Source organism: Calonectris borealis, chromosome 4 (genome assembly GCF_964195595.1).
Source record: "Calonectris borealis chromosome 4, bCalBor7.hap1.2, whole genome shotgun sequence".
NCBI lineage: Eukaryota > Metazoa > Chordata > Aves > Procellariiformes > Procellariidae > Calonectris > Calonectris borealis.
Window position 1 is genome coordinate 37604776 of NC_134315.1, and position 16916 is coordinate 37621691.

Sequence of the window (16916 nt, forward strand, 5' to 3'; positions counted from 1 at the left end):
GTATTGGGGGCTTAAAAATTAAAGCTCAGAAGAGTCATTCTTCTTGAGAGCTTCAAAAATGCCTTTGTGTGACTGGTCTTTGAGACCACAGCACTGTAACAAGTCCAACCAGCAGGGCGAGTACAGCTCAGCCTCAGGAGGTAATTATTTGTCCAGTAGACTAAACCATGTTTTCCACTGGCGAAGCTTAAGTTCCCATCAGAAACAGTAGCTCAGAGCAAAATCAACTATGTAAACTGGATTCCTTGGCTAATTGTGTGGTGATTAGAAGATAAAGGAGAATGGAGTCTTACGATACCCTTCTTGCAGGGGAATGATGTCTTGAGCACTACTACATGTTCCTGTAAATTTGTGCAGCGGTCTGTTTGTGACGATTGTTGAATGACCAGCACCAACCTTTCTCAAGACTTGCACAGAAAGTGAAAACTGTTTGAAGATGCTCTGAATTTCATACTGAAGATAAACAGCTCAGCTGTCACGCCTCTTTGCTGAGGAAGCCCTTTCCTTTCTCTCTTGCTTTGATTCTGCATCACTTACCAGTTGTGGTTTGCAATGTGTGCCTCACAGGCCCCTATTTGCTGATGGACTTCTCAAAGTGATCACAATAGATTGGTTAAAAAAGGAAAAAAATCCTCACGTGTATTAGCAGCTAACTTAAATTTCCTATACAGGAATTCAGAAATCAAACTTTAGAAACGTGTGTTAGTGACAAACCAGATTCAGTTAGCTTGCAGTACTGTTTCTATATGTAAGCATTGTATTTTTCAATCAACAGTTTTATATTTATTTTTATATAGAAGTGTGGCCTTCGGGCTGCTAGCCTGCCACTTACTCTCCAGCCTTTTAGGAATTTAGACTAATTAGAATTAAGGTTTGAGATAGAAAGCGTTCATTCTGCCTTACGCTAAGCAAGAACACTTGATTAATTGCTTCATGTAATCAGTTGCTGTTCCCACAACCAAAACGAGGACGGAAACAAAAAGGAGGAGGGATTCAAGATCCCTCTTGAATTACAAGTCTTGAGGAAGGCACAAGTAGTGGTTAATCAGTTTCCTGATGAGATGTTCTACTTCTCCTTGAGGGGTGATTTGCTTCAGGCACCTGCCATCACTGGAAAAGGTCCCATTACTTAAAGCCCACTGTCAATCTGCCGTGGGTGAGGTGAGCCATGGCAATGGTCACGCACATACTTGCCCCCAGCAGATGCCACACAGTGAGGTGGTCCCTCACCGCCAGCACAGCGCAGCTGACGTACTGCCACTTCCGCCAGACGAGCAAGTTACCGAGGCCCGGTCCTTTGAAACTCCAACTTTGAGCTATGTTAGAAATGTATGATGTTTCTTGCAATTCAAAGGCGTGTGGATTTTTGACTAATATTACAGGGCATGTCTGATTATATTTAGAAATAATTCATGTTACTTCTCTACATTAAAAAGAGCATGAAAAGCAGAACATACCTGAATGACTGCACCTGCAGTGGCACTTTCTGGCTCTGCTCCCGTAACCGGCATACATCCTTAGAAGCTTTCCTCATCAATTTCTCCGCACTTAAACCTTGTTTCTGTTCTTCTTTTGACTGTTCAGCCTGTAAACGGGAAAAATAACTATATTTTGCTAATAATGAACAACTACTCGTTTCAAAGAACTGACAAATTCTTCTGTGTCAAGCAAAACACTTGGCAGTGTTAGGTTTACGGTTGGACTCGATGATCTTAAAGGTTTTCTCCAACCCAAACGATTCTATGAAAATCTCTATACAAAGGCTCAGCAAGACAAAAGATTGACATCACAAGCCTAAGCCATGGGCATGAAATAAGATAACAGAGCTTTTCCTAAAAAAATAAATAGAGCAAATCCCATGCCATCACAGGTGGCTACTAGGTGTTACAAAGTTTGATGAGATATTTCTTAGGGCTATAGTTAGACAATACCTAAATTTGTATGAACAAATGTTGTCTATCCAAATATCTTTTTAGAACTGGGAGACAGTGATTCTCTTCCCATGTAAAATACTTCTATTTCCTAATGAAAGCTCTCTGGAAAGTTGCCTATACCTAATCTAAAATGACAGACAAAAAAAAATAGAGAAGGCGTGCTCTCAAAATACACCTTCAAGTTTTGTTGACCTTGTTAGCAAAGTTAATATTCATGAACTCTTGTGCTTTTATTCATGACACGACACCTGTTTTGCATGTGAGACTCACTTCTTTCATTTGCATTGTAGCAGTGTAAAAGCCAAGGCAAGTGAACAGAACACCAGTGGTAACAAGAGATCAAGGATCCTTCTTGACATGAACATTGTTGAGCAGCCACATAGCCCCCAGTAAGTTACAGTATTTCTGTACCTCAGTATTGCTGGCTCTATTACATACATCTTTACCAAGCACGGACACATCAACAGGACGATCGCAGCTGTACCATCCACCATTTCGGCGATAGACTGCTGTTAACAGTTGTCTTTTGTTTTTTAAAAAAACTTTATCAAGGGTTTCTGAATGCCCAATAATTTGAACAGCAGCTCTTTCTAGGTGGGCAGTCACCTGGATTTCTTAGACGAATAGCCACCGTTCGTATGCAGATGAGTCCCATAACATACATTAACACCCCCATCATGTGTGGGGTACATGGCATGGGCAATGACACTTTGTGCGTGCACCTAGCTTCATTTCTAGACTGCAGGGACTGTCAGACAAATGTTATTTACTGCATTTTGAATTTTGCCAGCCATCAAAATTTAATAGCAGCAGTTCGCGTTCTTAAACAATTGTTAAAGTTCTTTAAGCTTAATTTTTGATGCTTAACTTTAGGGACTCAGACTTGAAAATGCTGTTCTGTTACCTCAAATTAAAACACACACCCAAGCCAGAAACAGCGATCTTCAAAGTTAGTTTGCAACTTAGGAGTTCACGTCTCCAGTTCTGAATTTAACCCAGTAGACTCCCAAACAACAAAACCAACTAATTCAAAAAAGTTAGTCCATACTATCAGTTTCATACTGGGTATTTATAGAAATCTATTCACAGCAGAATAGTGGTACCCTCTGTCTGTTGAAACACACTGTGAAAGCGTTTTACATGAAAGAGCACCACCCTTTCAAAAACTCACTCAAAATCCAGTCAGCTTGTACTGCTGTTAACTTCTTCAGTCCCCAACTCCAAATTAGCTATGATTTTAAAATGAAATTAACCTATAAATATTGTTTTTGTTATTAGTTAGTGAACATAAATTTGCAATCTACAACTGGTAGTGTATTAATTAGTTTTAGATATGTCACTGGCCATATGTTTTATCAACTCCCCTAGTTAATATTTATCATCAAAGCACTAAACATACAATATTTCAAAATTTTCTAATTTTATCTTTTCCCTAACTATACACAAGATTCTTGTGACTGCTGCATTTCAAATTAGCAGCATAGATGACTTCTTTGTTTTAATACTATTACCACGTATTCCTTTTTCATTTTTTTAATAATTTTATTTTTTCAGGATGCTCTCAGAGAAACTTTGATTTCAGCCCAATGTTTCTAAGAGTATGGTTCTAAGGTTTATATTTACATCATGTTTCTCGAGTGATTTATAAAGATAGTGAATCCTCCATCTATATAAAATACAGAAAAGCACACTAATACACTGGCCATACATTCAGTAAGTGCCAAAAATCTGGCACTTATCTGCCAAAAATAAGTGCCAGATAGGAGTCTCTGTATCTGTGCTTAGCTTAAGTGTGAGATAAAGAAGAAACACTACCAAAATTAAAGGTGAAACACTAATTCCTGTCTTATTCTTCAGCAGTTTTTGTATAGAAGAATAGAAGTGAATCTAAACGCCAAAACACTGAACAAGGACGTATTTGTGGTATTAATGACATAGTTACAGACTACCTCTACACAGATGATGTACTGAAAAGAAATAAAGAAGGTCTTTACAGATATTCCCAGGAATCTTTTTTGGACATACACAAAGAGGAAGTACTTCAGATGACAGCAGGTGTCTGAAAACTTACTTGTATGAGGATTTAAGACTCCAACTTTGAAATACTGCATGATTTCTCACAAAAATGCAATCTAAACAAGAGAAAATGCTTCTGGTGCACAGAATCGCCTACTGTTTTCTGATCTGCAGGTATTAGTGGGCTTTACGTACCTGCTGTACTTAGGAAGGTGTAGTAGGAAGGGGAGGGAAGGTATGGAGTCTGTGTATTTGGCTTCAAGCAGAGTAACTGCAAGCAGCCACTGATTTTCAACATCCCCCACATCTGCGGTTTCATTTTTCACTTGAGACTCTCTCAATTTCTCTGGCATTTCCAGCTGCTGCATTAGTCTGTGCCATTATAATGCCTGCAGGACCTAAAAAATAATCTATGACAATGTTCTCTAGGCTGCTGTGTTTTGCTAACCCAAGAGGAAACAGTGACAGCAGAGTACAGCATTCTCAGGGTTGTTTTGCTCCACAGGGGAAGGCTGCAATGATTTTAAGGGTAAAAATATTTCTAGAAACTTTGTAAGCCCTCTTCAAAGAGGTGGAGTGGCTGTGATCATTGTTCTGACTTTTAGCTTGGAAAGAAGGACTTAAATGCTGTGCCGCAGCCTGCATATATTTTAGGAATGTGTATTATTACCCTTATTCCTCATTGCAGTGTGTGCCATGGTGTTGAACACTGATACCAGAGATACAAAGTATGACAAACCTATCTGCTGCCTTGAAAGAGCCAACTGAAATAAGAAAGCACAAATCCAAAGGATTTATAATATGAAATGTTGCAGAGGCATACTCTATTCTAGTGGGAATAGCTTTAGAGTGGGAGTAGTTTTAAATTAAATAAACATTTTTATCCTGCATCCAGCATTAGATATAAACTATGAACTTCTAAATAAATTTAGCTATGCTTCTTTTATATAAGCCACTATTTTTATGGGTTAAAACTTAGAAAGATCAAATTCATACGATGAATTTGCATGCTAAAACACCACACAGTTACACTGTGTGATGTTTAAACGTTGTGCTGTCTTATCCCATTTTGCCTAAGGGTTTTTCAACACACTTGTCAATGCTCAGCCTAAACTCTGCTAGTATTTTATAGCTATTTTAGAACTCCACTATCTATAGCCAACAGCAGATGCCAAGGAAAGAGAGACAGGAAGACAGAGAGAACAGAACAGGGCGTAAACATAGAGCTGAGAGAACATATTGGGAAAAAGTTTTGTTTCCTAAGCTATCAGATGGTCAAGGACTTCTTGAAGTAGGTGGTATTATTATGGTTAATGACTTCTGATGGATTTTTTTCTTCCATGAATGTATCTAACTGCTTTTTGAACCTATGCAAACTTGTAGCACTCACAATGTTCTGTGGAAAACATTTTTACGGTTTCTAAATGTTGTGCTACGGTTGCTTGCATTTAAACTGCCACCTCTTCAATTCCCTACTTCCTGTATTGTAAAAGACAATGATTAATTGCTCTCCTCCACCTCACTCATAATTTTATAGACTTCAGTTGTAGCTACTTAGCCACTCCTAACATGGAAGCTGTTTCCTCCTTCGCCCATCCTTGTCAACCATCTGTAGTTTCATTATCCGCTTTGAGAAAGGGAACCAGAACTGGAGAATGTTTAAGTTACAGGCATAACATGTATTTATATCATAAAAAAATGTTTTGTTTTCTTCCAATTTCTTTTCTTAGTAATTCCTGTCTTATTTGCTTTTTGACATCTGCTGAGTGCTGTGATGTTTTTGCTGATGTTTTTGTTTTTTATATCCAGAGTAAACATCTAATTCAGAGCTCAGATTTGTATATGTAAATATGAGGATTATCTCTTCCCTCCTCTATACAAGGCTATTTACTGACATTTAGCTTTTTTTAAAAACAAAACAAAAAACCCCAAACAACTGTTGCGTACATATTAGGAGGTCCTCTGCACCTTGTTAAAATTGCTTTCCATTTTTACGACTCTGAATAACTTGGTGTCATCAAAACACTCATCTCTATCAACCATAAACAGCTGAAGAGTACAAATCCCTCCTGGACGCCATTAGCAACCTCCCCTCATCGAAAACTGATGTACGTTGACTGACATAGATGGGAAGGGGGCTCCAGAGGGCACCTACTCCAACCTTCTGCTCAGAGCACGTGAAGCTAGAGCTGGGTACTCAAGGTCTTGTCCAGTTAGGTTCTGAATATCTCCAGCGGTGGAGGCTGGGCCCCTATTCCAGTGTATGATCACCCTCACAATTTAAAAAAAACCAAAAACCAACAACCGCCCCAAAACAAAACAAAAACCCCACAACATCCAACTTATTCATGCATCTTGTCGGAATTTTCCACGTTCCAGATTGCCACTGTCGCCTCTCACTCCTCCCATCCTGTTTCTTGCCTTTTATCCACATGAGGGCATCCCATCTTACCTTATAGCAGTTTGGAGACACTGAATATATACTTGTATTGTTTTAGAGACCATCACATAGAGAACAGAATTTGGCTTTTCTTCGCCAAAACTAGAACAATTATGTCCCGCATAAGGAAATAAGCCACAGCGGAAGTACTGCCTTTCCCACATGCCCCTACTGCTATAAGTAATGGTCATTGCCTCTCTCTACCTCCTACAAAGATCTTTTGGCTACAAGTTCTGTAAAAAGTCTGCAAAAGACTGCAAATCAACTGATGCTGAAGGACAAAAAGCATATGCATGTCTGTAGAAGTACGGCTGGAACATGAGAATTTTCAATTAACCTTTACGTAAGTGCTATTTTACCAATCACAACTATTACTGCAAATAATAGAGTTTCTACTCTGAATTACTGAAGTATCTAGAGGGCACCAGAAAAATACTACCCCAAATTCTAGGTTTAATGCTGTAGTATTGACTAATGAAGAAATATCGTTTACCCTATGTAATTCAGAGGTGTAGTCAAATGTGAGCTTCTGTAAAAATCTTTAACATGATAGACCGAATTCTTTAACGAATTTATAGAAAAGATAGGGGCATAAGGGTATTCATTCACACAATATCTGTATGCTGCTCATACCTGTTTTTCAGCTTGTTTCAAGAGTTTCTGGAATCGTTCATCCTCTAGCACACACAGGGGAAGGTCTGTCTCTCCTCTACCTTTCATTTCCTCAAGCTTTTGTTTAAGATCCCGCAAGGCCTGAAGCTCATCATTCAGACGATTCTGTCTTGTGCGTGATGCCTGGAGGTCCAGCTCCAAGTCAAGGGAAGTGCGTATGGGGCACTCTTGCGTAGCTCTTCGCATGATTGGTTGGCAAACAGGCTGAATCATTTGGGAGACAGAACAATAAAAATTAATATCTAGGGAGGCTAGTGTAGGGTTTGACATAATACAGTCAGAAAAGCTCAAGTATTTTTTGTTTTTCTTTAGCAGAAAGTTGCTATGATGAGATCCAAGTCCAAAAATTCATCTATTCTGGAATTTTTCTTCAGTCACTAGCTAAAAACAAATGCAAAAGTTTCTTCAATCAGGTGTACAATGATATATTTACAGGTTAAAACCAAAAAACCCGTTCTGATCCCCAGGGTAACACAGCCACGCTACACAGACTTCCTCATAGATTTCAACTACATTATTTATTTTTATAAACATATGCTTTTTCAAGGCCTAAGCAAACACGTAATGTTATGAACTCTGTAAACATGCATTTCCTTAGTGTATTTCACATCATTTACTGTCCTTTCACTGTGCATTTTCGCATGAATAAGTCGGGCAGGAGAAGCCATCCCAGACGATTCAGTATGTCTTTCTTACGCCAAATATAATCCTGCTAGCTGGTAACAACCCTTCTGCAGAAGTGTTTTTTTAGTTACAATCAAGATTAAAATACAACTCTCCCAACTTAAGAATGAACTCCATGCAAGAGAAATACAATCTTACTCTTGTCCTTCAATCCTTTTGCTACTCAAACACTCCTGGAGAAGAGTAAATCCCCTTTAAAAGGACATCTGAATCCTTGAAATTTCCACCAAAATTTGCTCAAGATATATGTTGCTGGTGTTGATTTTTGTGCAGCGTAAGCCACCTTGGGTCACTTTGTAGTATTTGGATTCTTTAAACCAGACCCCTTTGACAGTAACAAGCTAAAGTTCAACAGTAAATGCCACGATGCTGAGCACCAGTGTCTTGCTGCTGGCTTCAGCCACAACTAGAACAACTGAAAACTTTGTCGGTGGGGGAAGGTGTAGGACTGAGACCACTGTGTTGAGATTTCAACCTGAAACTACAGGACTACATGTGGTACATGCACTGCTTCGCTGAAATACTTGAAATAAAGCATATGGTTTAAGTTGTTTGTTATTCCTTCTCTCCCCATACTTTGTTTTAAACCATGTCCAGGTAACAGCACATACCCGTTTAACTCTTAGGCTCCGCCGTTCTGTGGCATTTCTCACAAAGAGAGACTTTTTGGCTAGTGTTGAGCTGTCGCTGTCACTTCGATTCAACTGTCAAAATGTACATAACAGAGATATAAAGCATCTTCATATACAAATACATCTGTATTGATATAACCAGTCAGAAAACCTCAGTGTTGATATACGTTCTTAGTATAAAGTAAAAACTTTTTCAACTAGAATAAGTGTCTAATCTAAAATTCTATTTCTAAACCAAGACAACCATTCATAGAATCATAGAATAGTTTGGGTTGGAAGGGACCTTTAAAGGTCATCTAGTCCAACCCCACTGCCATGGGCAGGGGCATCTTCAACTACATCAGGTTGCTCAGACCCCCGTCCAGCCTGACCTTGAATGTTTCCAGGGATGAGGCATTATTGATCTTACCGAACGAATAGTAAGTAGACTCTTCAGAATGCAAGAAAGATTAACTATGGTTATTATTAAGTACTGCTAAATCACTGTCTGGCTTTTATATGATTGCAGATTATAAACTATGGATGTCATTTACTGGGGCAGGCTTTTAACAAATTTACTGCAGGGAAGGTAAATTACTGTAGACATGCACCTGTCCAACCAATGGTATTTTTGTATTATTATTATTTGTAACAAGCATAGGTGTGCCTACAGCTTCCTTCAGAAGCACTTCCTGCTTCTCAGAAATATGCACCACAGCTCGGCAGTAGTTTCTTCTTAATTATAGCATTAGTTCCACATACATCAGTGCAGACTGATTGCTAGATGCATCAGCATGCGTGGTAGTAACCTTCAAAGAAAACAGAAGCATCTATCTGCAGGATATTTATTACACCTCTTCAGAAAAGGACAGACAAAAAGAATCGCTATTCTAACATTTCAATAACCAAAGCCAGAGCCCTACAGCACAGGGCTGACCAGGAGTTGGGGGTGAGAAACATCACCTCTTGCAATATGAATACACCTCTCGAGACAAATCTGTCTTTTCACCATGGAGCCACTACTGGGAACTCACCCCTGGATAGGCACAGGTGGCTATCATCACTGATGTGCTTTAAGCACTTTTCAAAGGATATTTTCAAAGGCACCAACAGGCTTTGGGTCTGTCCTTCAGGCCTCAAGAATCTTTGTTTCCCATAACGTCGTACGACAGTAGGTGCTTTCTTAAAGCTAGGCCATCTCTTCTGAAAAGAGAGCAGCTGGCAGTTAGCCAGAGCATATCCAACACATGGGGAGGGGCCGGGGAGGCAAGCTGGGGGCTAGGACTGGGGAGACCCGAGTTGTTCAGCCCTCTCCGTGGACTCGGATGCAGCTACAGTGCCCACTCTTCAGCCCCGACAGTGGACTACAAGTGTTTCTGAAGCTGCAAAATACTCATCTGTGCAAACATGGGTTTTTCCTAGGCTACTTTGCTTCCAGGAAATACTGTACACAATGAGAAAGAGAATGGTTTATTCAGGTTATGTTTTTTTAGATTCTGGCTTCTGGCAGCACGTACGTAGCAATGTTCAAAGCTACAAAAGTCCAATACTTTTCCAGATGCAAAAACCTCAGGAGTTTATACTAACTAAACTATCAGAGCAACTAGTGATACTTCCTCTCGAAGACCTCCACACACAGTAAGCTAAGGCTACATTTTTTTGCCAATACAACTAATTTCCAGCGTACAGGAATTAAGATGAAGGCTAGGTTCTGAATTCAGCCAATAATCTGTCCAAATTATGTAAAGATTGTTACAAAACGATCTACTGTGTTTCATTCTGGAGGGTATATGGAATAGTTATTTAAGTATGTAGATAGTGACCATTGGTTTTTTTTTTTTAAGCCAATGATAATCACAGAGAAGCGATCAACTTTAATGTTCCCAAATGATTAAGGCAACCATCTCTAACTGAACTGGAGAAGAATTAAAGCATAAGTTTTTTTTTTTTTTAAAAAAGTCATACTTGTGTGAGTAATCTGTAGAAACTAAAGATCAAAAACAAACTGCCTTTTCTAGGGTGTCTGTAATTAAAATCTATAGAGCTGGTAATCCATGCTTAAGTCTTTAAACACATGACTTTCACAGTTACGTTTAGCAGCAACAGGGCTGATAATGTAAATCTTTTTTTTCGATGCTACCGTAGATCTAGAGAGACTGGAGAAATTTGTTGCCAAAGCCATGTTTAAAACTCAGCCCCTAGGCAGCGCTCGCACATCTTTCAAAGATGTAATTACAGCAGGATTTGGGCTGCCCAGGTTTAAAACCAGTTGAGATACAAAGTGAGATTTAAAATTGATGACTGAGCTCTTTCCACACTGTTACCCTTAAATGGTTACATTATTAAAATACGGTAATGCAATGGCAGTTTACAGTGAACTCTATTCTACGTTTTAACGAATTATTTTGCTGTGTGAGAGCTGTAGTTGCTGACGTGCAGTGAAACACACTTTTTGCAGCCAGCCAGCACAGGAATCTGTGTTACTTCTCTCCAATGGGATGTATTTTTGCCCTAGTAAAGGTGTTTTGCAAGAGTATGCAACTCTGCTGAAAGTCAATTCTACTATACATCAGGTCAGTTAGGGAAAGAAAGAACCTAGAGAAAGCCCAGGCTCTGCCTCTTGCAGGGAAAATTGGTACATGACTCACTGTCATTAATGCATCATTCCCAAGAAGTTAAATGACTCTTTCGTTAATAGCTCTTCATTCCAAGTGTTTCTCCTCTTACCCTACAGATGTATTGGTTCCGCTCGCCTGGAGAGAAGGTTTGTGAGCGCACTATCATGCTGTTCCTGACAAAAGGACGCTGTCTTGAGCTCCAGCTGGCTCTGTCCTTGGGTCGGACTATTGCGTTCTCGTTAACCGATTCCTCAGTGTTAGTCTCTTTATCAACCTATGAAAAGAAATTTAGTTTTTAAGAACTACTATATCCAGACACATGCCACTACATAGTTTTTGTGCCTTTAGATTTTACAAGCATTCTTATTACCTTGTGGCGGATGGAAAAAGACCAGCAGCAAAAAGCATCTTGCATATACAGAGAAGTTATGCTAAGTAAAGAAACACAAAATTCCCAAAATGCTTAACAGCGTGTGGGAAGTCTTTGAAGGTACTCTTTGTATCCAGTAAAACCAAAGCTTTTACAGAAAGGCCTTTGCTGCCCTGCAGAAGGTCTGATGCAACCATGGCGCAACAAGTGTTTTGCTTTGCCATTTGCAGCCATTATTATTATTGCGCATTTATATTTATATTTCTTTTGTTCTGCATTTGCAGAACAGCAAGCTTCTGCCATGCTAGAGATGGTGCCTATGCACCTCTGCACGGAAAGGGGCAGCTGGGAAAGTTACACTGCCCACTGTTGCATGTCCCCCAAACTCCAGCAGTGGCGCTGCTTTATGGCAATCTGCAGAGCTGCACCAGCCTTGTGAATCCAGGGAAAAGACCCTGCTAGCTGATGTCCCTCAGAAGGGCCTGCTGCCTCCTGCAGTTGCCCCACATGTGCCACGGGGAGCCTCAGGTGCCAACATCCCCGTAGGTGGCGCAGCCTGTGCTTACATGCAGCAATCATCTTGACAGCCCGGCTAGAAGCAGCACTGCAGCAGCTGGCACATCTCATGTTACTGATGTGCACTGGGGCATTTTCTTCAACTTGGGTTGATTTAATGAGGTTTGTGGTTTTCAAGGTGCATGTGATAAATACAATAACCTAAACTGCAACCCTGAGAGGATCTGGCACACGAAGATCTATACTGTGGCTGGCTTTACAATGAGGTGTGCTACGTCTTTCTCTCATTGTCCAGGTCCGTCCAGCCCGGGCTTAGCAACAGACTTGTGTGCGTGCCTAACCTTCAGATGTTGTCCTTGATGTCTCCCCTTGCCGAGTTAGGGCTTTGATCTATATTTGCTTGCTACCCAGCAGACTGTCAGTCCTTTTAATACCATGGCCTTAGCTCATTTGGCATCTTGCCACATTAATTGGAAGTTAATTACAATTTCCAGCAAATCCACTGAGGTGTTGAACTTTTGTATTGTCACAAACTTGAAGGAACGAGATGTCATTCTTTGCCTTTTTACCTTTGCTATTTTACAGAACCTGTGGGTTTAACACATGCAACAGTGTTTTCATTAAGATGCAGAAAGGTGTTCTAAAAATTTTATTTCTACAGTTTGTGCTACCACATCAGTGATAGTAAATTTACTAAAAATTTACTAAAAGTGCTTTCAGAAAGGTGGAATATAATTTAAAGTGAACAGTTAACAAGAACAAATTAGAATTTGTTATGTGCAGTGTGGGGGTAGTTCAATAGTATGTAGTTTCATACACATTTTGGAATTTTCTGTTCATTAATTTTTCCTCCTCTTCTCTGCTAAGCCAGTTTTTGTATTTCACACCCTAAAATAAAGGGAAGAAATAAGGAAATCCCCTTACTGGTTTAAAGATCTTGACCCCTGTTCTGTCCTTCCCGCTGTTTACCAGATGAATCAGAAAAAATAAAAAAAAAAAGGAAACAATGAAACAGATGTGCAGAAATATTTTAAATATACACAAGTTGAAGCTACTGAACTGCACTTGTATTTTGAATATTCTCCCTATGCAACAAAAAAAGTGAAGATAGACATTTTTAGTTAATTGCCTTTGTCTTATAAGTTCTGCCTAGCGTGTCTGTTAAACGCCCTCTTCATAGTTCAGAACTGACCGCTCCAGTTTCGTTAAAAGCACATACCGACAAGTGCTACAGCAAAGGCTACATCAGATTGTAAATGCTCAGATGCAGCAGACTTCTACATTAACTGCTCAGAAATAGATCTTGAGACACAATAAGGAACGTGTATTTTAAGATACTCACCAGTGTTAGTATTACAGCAGCTTGCTGGTTTTCATGGGCCTCATCACTGTTCTCTCTGTCCTTGTCTTCGTTTGTTTCTGGTGCATCAGTGAGTAACCCCATGTCATCAGTACAGCTGCCTTCTACTGCCAGCTTAATGCCATCTTCCTCTTCATCCACAATTTCATCAGAGGCTTCTGCGAGTATTTCTAACCTGTATGAACAGAAGTAGCCCAGGCTTATTCTCAGACTGAAAAAGCCCAACAGAGAAAGGTATCAGAAGGCTTAGGCCTTCACTCATGTATAATGTATGCATTCTTCTGACAGGGGAAACAAGAGTATCACCCAAATGCTTCCATTAAGTTCACATGAAGGCAAATTTCATTACATGCTCCAATAAAACCCAGCAAGCTCTACTACAGTTCACCTTCAAGATCATTATGACAACACTGCACTACATTCAATAGCTGTGTGTTGATAATGTTGAAGGACGTTGGTTGCAATAAATTTATAAAACAAATGAGTGGTGTCTCCCCTTCCCCACAATACAGCATGTATTTATTTCTACACTGCAGCTAAGAAATTGCACAGGAACAGAACTCAACATAGCAATTTAGCACGGAATTTGTTTCTTGGGAAAGCTCACAACTTCTTCAAAAACAAGACCATCAATGGAAGCACACACACACTGACTTGTCAGCCAGCAGCCCTCCTTTCAAATCCCGTTAGTTGCTTATTATAGTTAATGCAACCAATATTTGATATGAGACATTTTAGTACACCTCCAGTGGCTTAAACTCTCCAAGTGGTTTCACAGGAAGATGTACATGGAATGGAGGAGCATCAGCAATAGGAGTTAACAGAGCAGCCAAGGCACCGTAAACCTAAAAGGTGAATGAATTGACCACACAAGAGAACGAGACTTTACCCCAATTCCAGTGGTTGTGAGACACTGCAACAGGTAGCCAGAGAAATCGTGGGTGCCCCATCACTGATCTAGTTGAAGATGTCCCTGCCCACAGCAGGGGGGCTGGACTAGATAATCTTTAAAGGTCCCTTCCAGCCCAAACCACTCTATGATTCTGTGATCTCCTTCAAAAGTACAGCCCTTTCATTTGTCTAAGAATAAGAGGAACGAGCAGAATCATTCAGACATGAACAGTGAGGGAGGAAAAGTGGCTTTACCAGTCTTCCTCAGAGCCTCTTTGCTCCTGTTCCTCCTCCTCCTCCTCCTCGTCTTCAGCCAGCTCTTGTTCTACTGCTTCCAGCTCAGCAGATGTCCTCTCCAGCAGAGCTGACACAGCATCCTGCTCACAAGGAAAGAGAAGATGAAACCAGAATTGAGTGATACATAACACAGGTAAAAAAATGACAACCCTTACAAGAGCTGCATTACCCTGCTGCTCCCTGATACCAGCAAAAACATGACTCAAATCACAAGTATAAGGGGTTTGAATTGTCAGTGTGTAGCGCACTGATTGTTTTTATAGAGTAAATCTCAATCAAAAATAGGTTGTATGTAAAACGATAATGCAATCAAATATGCTCCTGTCATCCTTCAATATTTCATCTCTCTCCCTCTCATACTTGTAATATCCCTAGGTAAAAAAAGGTTGTTCTTAAAAGTTACGTTTTTTAACATAGTTCTCTTAAGGAGGTATTAAAGCAGAAAAGCTTATTTAACCAGAAGAACTAGCATGTGTTTTGCATGGCTTTAAGTATGCAAATTCATATAATTAATAAATAGCAATTTTTAATGGGTGCATATGAAAATCAATGGTAAACTTAAGGAAGCTCTTCAGTAACATTCTTTTTAAAATGAAACACAGCTGAAGTGTTTCAAATTGGGGTGCAATTTTGTATCCCACTAAGAAGCATCAGCCCTATCCACACTTGCTAACAAGTCTGAAACCCCATATAGGACCTACTCGCGCACAAAGTCACTATAGACAAAAGTGCCTGCAAGACAACAGGGCCTTGGACCTTCAAGGGAGGACAATTCACATATTCAAGCAAGCAAGTTGCTTACCAAGTCCAACGAGTCCGATGACTGCTTGCTTAACAGAAACACGGATTCTTCATTTTGTTGCTTTTTTTTTTTGCCAGGAATTTGCTTGCGAGGCAACAGGTTGTACCACAGAGTACAAGTCTCATCAGAAAATGATAAATCTGCCAGACTGATCTGAGTCCCAGCCTGCGCAAAATAAGAAAGGAGAAGAAAATTGTTTAATTTTTTTTTTTCTGCAAGACAGCTGAAAATGAATTCTACAGTATTTATCATGTAAAATAGGCAGCACAAATTTGACATGAATCTTAATTCCCTTTTTAACCTTACAATTTTCTATTTCCCTCCACTTCTAGTTAAAATAAACAAATAGAAGTAGATGGCAAGGTCCTTCATATTGTCCATTCTGCCATCTTTTACTTCAGTCTGCAAAATTTCTCCCCACACGCACACACACAAAACCCTCTATATCACTGTAATGCACATGTCTGCTTTCTATAGCATTCAATAATGAAAATCTGTGTCAATGAAACCTGCAGCATCAACTCATGGAGCAGCAAGTTTCAATCAATTTTTCAGTTGTTCCACCACAAAAATCATCAATACGGCAAACAATAACGGATGACCTTGTTTGCTCTAACCAGTGAAGAAGCAGATGAAAAGACAGTAGAAGAAACCCTTTCATTGGGACAAGCACTGACATCCACTGAGTTGGCACTCTGGGAAAACTTATGAAGTACTCGTGTTTGGGCTGTGCCTTGGAGATTAAAATCCTCTGTTCTTTGGCAAAGCAAATCATCTTCACAGCTACTGGGCTGCATACGTAACTCTTGCCAAGACTCTGGTCATGTTGCCCAGGGCTTTCTGCTGGGGGTGGTACTCCCAACTCTTTCTTTTGATCTTGTGATTAACCTTTATGCCTTTGGTGGTTTTTTTTGTTGTTGTTGGGTTTTTTTCTTCACCTTTGTATCCTGCATTCTGTTGCATTTTTGTTCTGCTGCCCTTACCTTACCTGAGTGGAAACCTCTTACATACTGAAAAAGGCCAACACATTCCCCAGGAATTAAGTTAACGTCTACATTTTTGAAAGTGAGAGGCTGTTCCCAGTAGTCAGGGCTGATGAACCCCACCAGATTCAGCATCTCTTCAGTGTGCTGTAACTAAAAATCTCGCTGTACTACTACGTCAGGCTCATGGTGAAAAACTAAACTGCGTTGTCTGTGTTGTACCAGACCACGCAAAAGCAATCTGAAAGTAAATGAAGCATCACTAATTAGGTGATGACCACAATTAACAACAAAATTTAAAAAGTGCCAGTTTTTAATAGGCTGGTCTATGAATGTCATGCCTTTTTATTATTTCTAGAGATAGAAACTACTTTAGTCTAGAGACTAAATCATCTAATCTACAGCAACGTGCAAAAATGTAATTTAGTTTGTTCTTTGTGACAAGTTGTGACAATGAGGGTTTGCTTTTTTTTTGGACATACTGTGGCTCTTATAAAGCTTTTACTTTAAAATCTAGTGTTAGAGTAATGCTGCAATGGGTTTCTTTATGTATAAAACTGCAAAGATGGGTATCAATCTGTAATTAAAGGGTTAAGGTAATGCAGTGTTAGAATTACCAAAACACCTCCTAAAACTTCCATCCAGGATTAGATTCTGTATCAGGAATTTCAGAGCAAGGTAGTATTTTAAGTACTATAGCAACAACCAAGTTATGCTTCAGA

The 16916-nt window shown here is 39.7% G+C and overlaps 1 protein-coding gene across 1 annotated transcript in view; it reads right to left on the reverse strand.

Moving 5' to 3' along the window:
• The window catches only part of WWC2 (WW and C2 domain containing 2), a 102578-nt gene that overhangs the window by 1697 nt on the left and 83965 nt on the right, over positions 1-16916 (reverse strand). The window contains exons 16-22 of the mRNA XM_075149287.1: positions 15212-15376; positions 14368-14489; positions 13204-13396; positions 11085-11249; positions 8358-8450; positions 7024-7266; positions 1458-1585 (exon numbers count right to left, since the gene is read on the reverse strand). Of these exons, the coding sequence (XP_075005388.1) occupies positions 1458-1585; positions 7024-7266; positions 8358-8450; positions 11085-11249; positions 13204-13396; positions 14368-14489; positions 15212-15376 (1109 nt within the window). The remainder of the gene's footprint in view (positions 1-1457; positions 1586-7023; positions 7267-8357; positions 8451-11084; positions 11250-13203; positions 13397-14367; positions 14490-15211; positions 15377-16916) is intronic.